Source organism: Photinus pyralis, unplaced genomic scaffold (assembly GCF_008802855.1).
Source record: "Photinus pyralis isolate 1611_PpyrPB1 unplaced genomic scaffold, Ppyr1.3 Ppyr1.4_LG10, whole genome shotgun sequence".
In the NCBI taxonomy this organism is placed as follows: Eukaryota; Metazoa; Arthropoda; class Insecta; order Coleoptera; family Lampyridae; genus Photinus; species Photinus pyralis.
Genome location: NW_022170250.1, coordinates 6,298,220 through 6,309,236, shown reverse-complemented (window position 1 = coordinate 6,309,236; position 11,017 = coordinate 6,298,220). Strand labels below are relative to the sequence as shown.

Here is an 11,017-nt window from a genome sequence, read left to right as displayed (position 1 = left end):
AGGAAAATTAGGGGGAAAGAGAGTGTGGGGGGAAAAGAGTGCAAAGGGAAGATGGTACACGGGAAAGAGAGTGCACGGGGTAGATAGAGTGCAGGGGAATAGAGTGCAGGTGGAACAGAGTGAGGGGTAAGAGATTGCAGGGGCAAGAAAGTTCAGGGAAAAGAGAGCGCGGAGAGAAGAGAGGGCAGCGGGAAGATGGTGCATGGGACAGTACAAGAGAGTATACGGAGAAGAGTCCACTGCTTCTTTCTCTCTTTCTTGGTTTCTTCTTTCTGTGTTTCTTTATTTCAGGAAAAAGAAAATGCACGAGCAAGAGAGTGCGGGGAAAGAGAGTGTATGGGGAAGATGGTGTGGGGGTAAGAGAGTGCAGAGGGAATATGGTACACGGGAAAGAGCGTGCACGCGGAAGAAAGTGCACGAGGAAGAAAGTGCATGGCGAAGAGAGGGCAGGGGAAGAGATTTCAGGGGTAAGAGAGCGCAGGGACAAAGAAGTGCGGGGGAAGCTAGTTCACGGGAAAGAGAGTGCACGTGCAAGAGAGTATACGGGGTCGGGTCCATTGCTGCTTTCTCTCTTTCTTGGTTTCTTTTTTCTTTCTTTCAGGAAGAAGAAAATGCACGGGCAAAAGAGTGCGCGAGGAAGAGAGTGCAGGTGGAACAGAGTGAGGGGCAAGATACTGCAGTGGGAAGGGATTGCAGGGGAAAGAGAGTGCAGGGAGAAGTGCGCGGGGGGAGAAGAGAATATACGGGGAAGATAGTATCACAGGGAAGAGTCCACTGCTTCTTTCTCTCTTTCTTCAGGGAAAAGAGTGCGCGAGGTAGAGTGCACGTGGAAGAGAGTGTAGGGGTGGAGAATGCAGGAGGATAAAGTGCAGGTGGAACAGAGTGAGGGGCAAGAAAGTGCAGGGGAAAGAGACTGTACGGCGAAGAAATTGCACACAGAAGAGGGTTCCCGGGAAAGAGTTCACGGAGTAGACGGCGGAAGTGGTAGAGGGTACGGGGGGGGGGGCCACTCCTCGTTAGTTTTTCATTCACCCCCCCCCCCTCCACATCTCTCTTTTATTACGCCCTTTTTACACATACCTCATTCATTCCTCCTTCAAAATTTCTTTACGTCTAAGTCCAAAGTGGGTTCTTGCTTCGACCACGTTTTTCCGCAATTAATACAGCCTGTTGTTTGACGAGTTCTTCCACCAACCGGTCCAATTTTATGCGTTGTCCGTGTCATAGGAAACTCAATACTTAGAAAACTTATGAATTCTAGCATGCCGTGTGCCATATCTCGTGTTAACACAACAAACACCGCGCATCCCTACAGCACACGGCATGCTAGATTTCATAGGTTTTTTAAATATTGAATCTTTCTTTGTTGCTTTCTTCTTTTCTTGCGAGAGTGCCGGGTTTCCTTCTTTCTTTCTTGCAGCAGAGAAGAGGGTGTATGGGGAAGATAATCGGGGGGGGGGGGGGGGGTCAAGGAGAAGAGAGAGTACAGGGAAAGTGTGCACGGGGAAGAGAGTTCACTATTTCTTTCTCTCTTTCTTTGTTTCCCTTTTCGTTCTATCTTTTACCCGTTGTCAATTGACAGTTAGTGTTTGTCATTCGATAGTAGTAGTTAGAAACAAGATACAAGAGACACAAGAAATACAATGGCGACAGAACTGTATGAGCTACTCCCTCCACGGTATAGACAGTTAGTCAGCTCATACAGGGCCACGGCACACTTTCTATGTGTATACATAAATAAATACTATAAAACAACCACCTGTACATTAATAAACAAAGGTGTCTCAGGTAACGGTACAAAACAAAAGCTGGAAGGACGCCATGCTTCAATAAACTAATATCAGCATTCAATGTAAAATGCGAGGGCTCTCTGAAACGGAACGATTGGTGTACACAGAGCGTTTCGTATTTTTGTTCTCATATTACCATTCTTTCAGATGTAGGTGCAGGAATGTTGCCTAACCGTAGGAGTAAAGTCACTAAATATAGAAATCCGCCATTTTTTGGCAAATTTGCTGCCAACTTAAAAAAATTGACAAATAAAATTTAAATAGCTGTAATTTTTTATAACCTAACTTCATAGTACTGTCATGTTTTATAAAAATATATACAGATATCTCCAAACAGGTGGAACTATCCCTGACATTAAAGTTACTAGAATCTGGTAACTTCCGCCATTTTTGGGCAAAAATCATGCGTTCTCTCTCTAACACACGAGCCCAATGGATTGCGGTACTTTCCATATTTAGTGACTTTACTTAGGAGTTTCCTAAAGCGCCATCTGCTTCATTGACCATATATCTTAGACCAGTACTATATGGTCTAAGATATTTATTTAAAAACCAAGTAGTATAAAAACAAATACCGTTGCTACGGGCTACAATCGATATTTAAAACGAATTGTTTGATCAATATTCACGTCACTGTCACATTTTAAATATGGCTGTGGCTACAGAAAATGCAATTGCCAATTTGGAGGGCACCGAAAGTGTTTTGGACAAACTTTTTAAGGGCCCCAGGTAAGTGAGCCAGCCCTCGATGTTCTGCATTTAAGAATTTCAGAATGACAAAGGAGTTCATACGGAAGCACTGCAAAGAACACAAACTTTACCAGACGCCCCATTTGAACGACGTCCTATACTTGCATTATAAGGGGTTTTCCCGCATCGAAAACCTGGAGGAGTATACTGGCCTAAGATGCTTGTGGCTCGAAAATAACGGCATCAACAAGATCAGCGGGCTGGACAACCAGACCGACCTACGTAGCCTCTTTCTTCACTACAACTTGATTAAGAAAATCGAAAAATTGGAAAACTGCCCGAATTTGAATTCGATAAATCTCTCGCACAACCAAGTGAGGAAAATCGAAAATTTGGGTAGGTGCGAGTGTTAGAAAATCACGCGACTTAGTTTGGAATTCGCAGCTAACAACACGAAACTTCAGACGCTCAACTTGGGCAACAACTACATCGAAACCATCGAGGAGCTGGAGCACCTGGAGCTTTTGCAGGAAGTGTCCGTTTTGGACCTGTCGAATAATCACATCGAGGACCCTTTGATTGTCGAAATATTCGCGCGAATGGGAAGCTTGCGCGTGCTGTGCCTGAACGGAAATCCGGTCGTTCGCAAGATACCGGCGTATCGGAAGACGCTAATCCTGTCATGTGTAAGTCCGCCATTGGGTTGCTGTGTAACCAATCACGTTCTAGCTCGAGCTGCGGTATCTGGACGATCGTCCGGTGTTCCCGAGGGATCGCGCATGTGCGGAGGCGTGGTAAGTTTGGGCGAAGTTAAGCGGGGGGTAATTCCGTTGCGTTTGCAGGAAGCGCGGCGGGGTCGCCGAGGAGCAGGCGGAGCGGCAACGCTGGATAGACCGGGAGCATCAGCGGATTATGGACAGCGTTGATGGTGAGCGAGATTTTTGACGGTTTGGGACTGTAAGTTTGACCTTCCAGCGCTGATTCGAATGCGAGACGAGCGCCGAGCCGAGCGCGCCCTTCAGCAGCAGGACAGCGGGATGGGCGCCTCCGTTTACGATTCGGGAAGCGAACCGGCGAGCGTTCACGAGAATCCGCCGGCCGAATCCGAGAACGCGGCGGACGATACGAGTGAGGAGGGAGATGAGATGGTTTACGACTATGCTAAGGCCTGCGAGGAGCTTGACGAGCAATTGGGAGCGGGTCGAGACGAGGACGAGTTCATGGACAATCGTCGGCCCGACGAGGATCCCTTGGAATATCGAGAAAACATCTTTGACTTTGAACCCAAGGCGAAGAGATGGCGGGGCCAACGGAAAGTGCTCGTGGAGGAAATTACGGATTCTCCCGCGCCCACTGGGGATTCGAATGACCTATTTCACGCACCGGAAAATTGCGTGAAGGAAGCGATGGAGGGAGAAAATGAAAACGTCCCCCAGCTCACAGAAGTCGTTTTACCTGGAACTTCAGTAGATGCTTCCGGTACACAGCTTTGTCAAAGTGTCTCTACTGAAGATCCTGAAGAATATTCTTCTCCCACCACATATGCCTCCCAAAATTCTTCAATTCACTCAGAATACTTTTCCGAGTCGGAACATTCAGTTGAAGGTACTCGGTCACAGTTCGTCCAGCCTGATGACAACGAAGCACACGGCCAGGATGAACCATTTGGCGATAATGGCGACATCTGGGACCTTCCACAAATATCCAAGTCGGAAGCAGAATGTAATCCAGGGGAATATTGCGCTCATCTTGTCAGTAACGATGGTCAGCAGCCAACTGAAGACCATGAAGATTACATCTGTGACTCATCTTCAATACAAAACCTTGAAGAAGAACAGCCAGGTGAGGAAAGAGTAGAACGTAATTCAAGGCCAGAATTCGTACACCCTGATTGGAATTGGGCTGGTCCACTTGAAGGAATAGTTGACGAGAATGAAGATTACGTCCGCGATTCATCTTCAATCGAGAACCATCCACAAATGTTAGAAGAAGAAGATCTAACAAATGGTTCACAAATACTAAAGGCTGGTTTCGGATCCAATCAAAAAGCTCCATTTGAAGATACAAAGCAATTATGTACAATCCTCCTCGAACCAAATCAAGAGGAAGAAAAAGATAACCCGATTGAAGATATCAGTGATCCAGAATCCTCTCAGTCACCTCACAAGCCCACTGAAGATAATAAAGAACCGTCCGTTCCTAACGTTCCATCAAGTTTGGAGGAGGCATCTCTCATTTTAATGTCAATTGACACAGTTTCTTCTGAAGAATCACTCTGTAATCCAATCCAAGATGATAGGCAACTCTCGCCGCGGATTGTAACTGAAGAAGATTGGAAACGTAAAGAATTAGAGAACGCTGATATCTCGAAGATTATTGAGGAAATTGTTTCCAATATCCCTAATCTTGAAAATGATGAAGAACTGTTACAAGAGGACTCTTTGGAAGAGTTATCAGCTTTAGAAACTGTGGCGGTTTCGGAATTCACTACCCAAATGGCAATCGATGAGTGCACCAGCACAGAAATACTTTCACCCATCGAGAAAGATTCCGGAATTTCCATTTCTTCGGCGGTGCAAACAGAACCGGAGACGTGCGTTTCATTTCGAGATGCTCTAAACGAAATAATCGAACGCACGCAGATGAAGCGCGAAGATTTTACGTCCTCCGACTCTGAAAGCGACAGTGAAGACGAAGAGAGGCCGTTTTACAAGTCACTCGACAAGGATCTGGACAAGGTTGAAGGTGTCGAAACGTCGGAGGTCACGTGCGAAATTTACACGCGGCCCAAACCCGAACGGCGCACGATCAAGATCGGCGACGACGACTGCGACCTGAACGACGTCAGAGAGCTGCTCACCTGGCAGATCAACACGCGGCTGGACAACACCGTCGTACCGCTACCCTACCAGAAACCTCAGAGCGCGGACGAGATCAAAGACGACGAGTGCCTAACGTACCAGATGATCGATAGGCGTGAGAAGTCGACTTACAACGATTACATTCGGGAGTGCGACGCGAGGATTCCCGACGTCGAGCGTAAGGAGCCGATGGTGACGAACATGCTGCAGATGACGCCGAGCGTGTCGGTCTTCGGCGACAGTCGCGAGCACGATCGCGAGCAAATGGCGAAGCTGATCGAGCGAAGGAAGGGCACCGAGGAGGATAGCATCGAGAACACCCTCATCATGGTGAATTCGCTGTCGGACATGAGAATGGACATGCTCCGATTTTCCGAGGACGTGAAAGCGTTTACGGAGAAATACAACAGGGAGTATCAGGATCTGATGGAGACGTTCATTCGCAGTTACAACGAGTGCAATGACAATCGTGAGAATTACGAAGGACTCGTCGATGACGAAGCGGTCGACTGTGACGAAGAGTTGGGGAAAAAGCCCGGCTGCGAATGTCCAGAAGATCCCATGCAAAGAGAAGGCAGAGACGATGAGGAAGATAGGCCACCAGGTTCTCCGAGAATTGTAAGAAGCGCCATAAATTGCACATTGGAAATGCAACTGGCAAAAGAAGCGGAGTAGGCAATTGTTTTTGTTTATTTTGTAATAAAAGCTAAGATTTCTGCTGCGTCCTGTTTTGTTGGGTTAAAAGCTGATGAAAAACAAAGTAGCTGTACAATCTTTGGTGCAATAAAATCATTTTGTTAAAATCAACATGGAAAATTACACGGCCTTGCTAGTCAAATCAAACTACCAACAAAATATCTCGAAATCCGTAAAATCGTAACTATATCGCACATAGATTCTAAACCGAAGAGTTTTTGTTAGCAGAATCTCGCCCCCGTGATAGGTAACTTGCCCTTCGTTTATTATATAGATAGACTGAAAAATTTGGCGGCATTCGTAGACGGACCTCCAAGCCTTAACGTAAATGCGAAAATTTATAGATCGCCTAAGCCACATTCACATAGGTGGTAGTGCGGTGCCGTTGCCTTGTTGTGCGGTGCGAATCGGTGCTGTCAAGTTGACATTTGCTTTCACAATCACCGCAAAATTGGCACGCCTACACAAGTATGACCAATCAACGACAACAGCAACAAATATGTTGCACTTCTATTGGTGCTTGCTAACGGTAGTGCAGAAAGTTTGAAGTTTACATACTTTCGGCACGCGGCTGCAATTCGTCTGCACTGCACATGTCATTGTGAATTGTCATATGGATATGCGTATTTCAAACTTTTATACAAAGGCACCGCATCGCAACAGCACTGCACTACCACCTATGTGAATGGGGCTTCGCGAACTTTTTCGCCAAGCTTTCAAAGCAAATCATGCGAGTTGTGTACATTTCAAGTGAAAACTGTGCCGCATGTTCGACAAAATTTATTGCCAGATTCGTTATGACTGGCCATTACGATTTAACCAATATAAACAGAACTTCTTCGTGAGCCGGAAATATTGCGAAGCGTTACCGTATTGATACGTGAGCGAACTTTTTCGTTAAGGTGCATAACGGGATTGCGCTCGCGCTTAAATAAATTGTTACGACGAAAGCGTTTGGGTCCAAGGTGCAAAACATTTCGTTGTGCTATATTTGGAGTGGCAAGTTACGTTAAAAAAACAGTTGCGCACCTAATTAGTTTATATGTGCTAATAATATATAAATAAAACGGCAACCGATAAAAAGGTTAAAGACAATTAATTCGTGCTTTTGTTAAGGGTACTTTATCAAGGCGACGCAAAAGTTTTTACAGTTTTATAGCTCTAATTTTTATTAAAAATGGATTCTGTCTTTTGGGATAGGTCCTTAATGACTATATGTCTCAAGTTACGTCATGATTTTGAACATGTGTTTGACGTAGTTCGCATAAAAAATTATAGAAAGAGAGCGACATAAAAAAATTACTCATTAAGAAAAAAATTCCACGTAACTCGATACAGTTTTTTATTTGCTATTCATTGCGTCTTTTCATTTCAAAATATTTTAAAAAATAAATCCAAAATATTGTAAAAACTGTATGGATTTTGACGATATTGGGTGTGTCTATTCCTGTGACTTGTAAACTAGAGGGAGGTGCACGTAAGTGAGTTCGGCCAATAGCAAACGAAAACCGAGGACCGAAAGATAGGTATTTATTAACGAGCTCCTAGCGAGGTTATAATTTTGCGGTGTCTGTTAGCACGATAACTCATAAACGAATGGACCGATTACGATGAAATTTTGCAGGTGGATTTTTTTATCAAATTTGCATATCGGAGTTCGTGAGTTGGCAATGTAGCCCAAAAAATAAGGAAGGCCCTTTTGACATCTCCGTGAGTTATGAACCGAATTGCATGAAATTCAATATGCGTATAGCTTTAGCCATATAAAACGCAATTACAAAAATTGAGCCTAATGGATCAACAGTCAGAGTGCCCTTTTCGCATCTCGACCATATATAAACCGAATTGCAAATTTTTTTATTTATGACAGTATTTAAATGAAATTTGATACATAGCCACTTGGAATAAAAGCAAATATAACGCTAGTTTCAAAATCTGATTTTGCGCATGCGCAGTGCCAACTTTCTTATTTATGGAGGGGTTTAAATGAAATTTGATACATAGCTACTTGGAATACAAGCAAATGTAACGCCGAGTGTAGCGCCATTTTCCAAATTTGGTTTTGTGCAGGATGTGCAGTGCCCACTTTCTTATTTATGGAAGCAATTAAATGAAATGTCATACATATACACTTTAAATAAAAGCAAAATTAACATCAGGTTTAAAATTTGGTTTTGCACATGTTATAGCCATACCCAGGAGCTCATTTTCTATATTTGTTTAGTTTATTCGTTTATTAACGAGCTCCTAGCGAGTTTATAATTTTGCGGTGTCTGCCCGTCTGTCCGTCCGTTAGCACGATATCTCGGTAACGAATGGAGCGATTACGATCAAATTTAGTAGATGGATTCTTTATCAAATTTGTAGATCTGAGTTCGTGAATTGGCAATGTGGCCCAAAAAATAAGGAAGGCCCTTTTGACATCTGTGTGAGTTATGAACCGAATTGCATGAAATTCAATATGCGTATAACTTTAGCCATATAAAACGAAATTCCAAAAATTGAGCCTAATCGATCAGCATTCACAGTGCCCTTCTTGCATCTCGACCATTTATAAACCGAATTGCAAACTTTTTAAATTTAAATTTAAATGAAATTTGAAACATAACCACTTGGAATAAAAGCAAATATAATGCTAGTTTCAAAATTTGATTTTGCGCATGAGCAGTGCCAACTTTCTTATTTATGGAGGGATTTAAATGAAATTTGATACATAGCTACTTGGAATACAAGCAAATTTAACCCCAGCTTCAAAATATGGTTTTGCGCGTGCGCAGTGCCAAATTTCTTATTTATGGAGGCACTTAAATAAAATTTGATACATAGCCACTTGGAATAAATCCACATTTAACGCCAGTTTCAAAATTTCGTTTTGAGCCTGCGCAGTGCTTTATAAAGGGATTTAATGAAATTTGATACATAATACCACTTGGAATAAAAGCAAATCTAACGCCAGTTTCAACATCTGGTTTTGCGCATGCGCAGTGCCAACTTTCTTATTTATGGAAGCATTCAAATGAAATTTGATACATAGCCACTTGGAATAAAAGCAAATGAATCGCCATTTTCAAAATTTGGTTTTGTGTAGGATGTGCAGTGCCAACTTTCTTACTTATGGAAGCAATTAAATGAAATTTTATACATATACACTTTAAATAAAAACAAAACTAACATCAGGTTTATTTATTCATTCAATATTACGGGAGAGACCCCAAAAAATCAATGTTTTGTTCACAATTCACATAATACAATAGGTAGTTTTGCTTAAATTAGTGTAAAAAAGCAAAATAAGAATAAATATAGTAGATAAGCAGTAGTAATCTAGTATGATTTGTCTATATCATTTAGTAACAGCGATAGACAAACACCTATTAATGCAATCTGCGGATAAAAGTTTGCGAACCGCATCATTCTAATACTCGGGGATTGTTTGTTGTAATTACATTGTAACTTGTATGAAAATGGGGCGCACTTCTAGAAAAGATGAAAGTTCATATCGGAAAAAAAAGCTATAAAGCTCGTTGTAAGAGGTAAGTGACAACTTTATCGAATGGATATGAACTACTATCTCCTAAAAGTTAGCCACTAAAGATTGACTTCGCCCTTTTACAACATAGCACTGTCACTAAATTATTAAGAATCAATCCTCAGATTCTTATTCTCGTACTTGTCCGTCCGTCCGTCTGCGTGCGCTATAACTCCTTTGAAAGTGGCCGATCGTATTGAAATTGGCGTACAGGTACCTACTTTGGACATTAAGTGGAAAGACGCTAATGATTTTCAGAAAGCAGGCTCAACCGGAACAAAAGTTATAGGACTTCGAGTGAATCGGGAACAGGAAAAACTGTGCGCTCAACCGAGGCTTAATATAATAGAAATCAACATATTTCGTTCGCTAGGTCATGTATCGAGTTCGGACTTTCACTAGATTCAACAAAGCTCTTTAAATTTTTGCCGCATGTTTAATAATCACCCTGTATAGACCATAGCCGCAGCTATCAATTAGCGAAAACTTGAAGTTTAGTGGCCCATCAGGGATCGAGATCTCGGTCGATTTATAAAACCACAGATCTACACATACACAGATTGCTAACCTTATGCATTTTTTGGGAAACAAATTTAGGTATACTTAAAAGCGCCCTCTATGGCGGAGCAGTATAAACATGTAACGTTTAAAACTATAATATGACGCTTATGGATTTATGCGTTAGATGTCGTTGAAACAAAATTAATTAAACAATAACAAACTGAAACAACTAGTCCGAAACAAATCACAAAATAAATTCACCGATTACAAATATCAAATGCTAAAAATAACGAGTAACGAATTCGAATTATGCACACTTTACCGCTTCAATTTTTTTGCAGCGACATCTAATGCATAAATCCATAAGCGTCATATTACAGTTTTAAACGGTACATGTTTATACTGCTCCGCAATAGAGGGCGCTTTTAAGTATACCTAAATTTGTTTCCCAAAAAATGCATAAGGTTAGCAATCTGTGTATGTGTAGATCTGTGATAAAACGTATTTTCATCCTACATTCATAAATTATTGACTTGAATGGGAATGGCTTTCACCTTTCAGACTAAGCGATCCAGGAATAAACACGATAGTGCGAATCTCACGCGGAAAATCCGAAGGTTCTACGATATTTCGTCGCCAAGGATCTCGATCGATTTATAAAATGCGAAGAGGTAGGATGACTCCCCACGCCGGCAACAGAACGGACCGCCCACAATTTAAAAGTTACAAGAAAACGTATAAACCACCTTAAGCGTCGAAAGTCAATCAGTGTAATTTTGGACGTTTCCATTCCAGTACATAAACTCAATTAGAACTAATAAATTGCGAGAAGCGTAAAGTTAAGATTCGAGATTAACTAAGGGCTGGTTTTGAGTAATGCGTAAAGTTTTAAGTACATTTTGGGAGAGCTCGCTTGTATTAAGGGTGTCGTGTATGTATTTGTAATAATGGAC

The 11,017-nt window shown here is 42.3% G+C and overlaps 1 protein-coding gene across 1 annotated transcript; it reads left to right on the top strand.

Annotated features, from left to right (window-relative positions):
* The first annotated feature begins 2,214 nt into the window (after positions 1 to 2,214).
* Positions 2,215 to 6,085, top strand: LOC116161521 (dynein assembly factor 1, axonemal homolog). Its single transcript, XM_031474882.1, has 6 exons — positions 2,215 to 2,519; positions 2,563 to 2,876; positions 2,925 to 3,166; positions 3,210 to 3,274; positions 3,323 to 3,408; positions 3,456 to 6,085. Exons 1-6 carry the CDS (start codon positions 2,440 to 2,442, stop codon positions 6,014 to 6,016), a joined length of 3,348 nt encoding a protein of 1,115 aa, XP_031330742.1. The 5' UTR covers positions 2,215 to 2,439; the 3' UTR covers positions 6,017 to 6,085.
* The last annotated feature ends 4,932 nt before the right edge of the window (positions 6,086 to 11,017 follow it).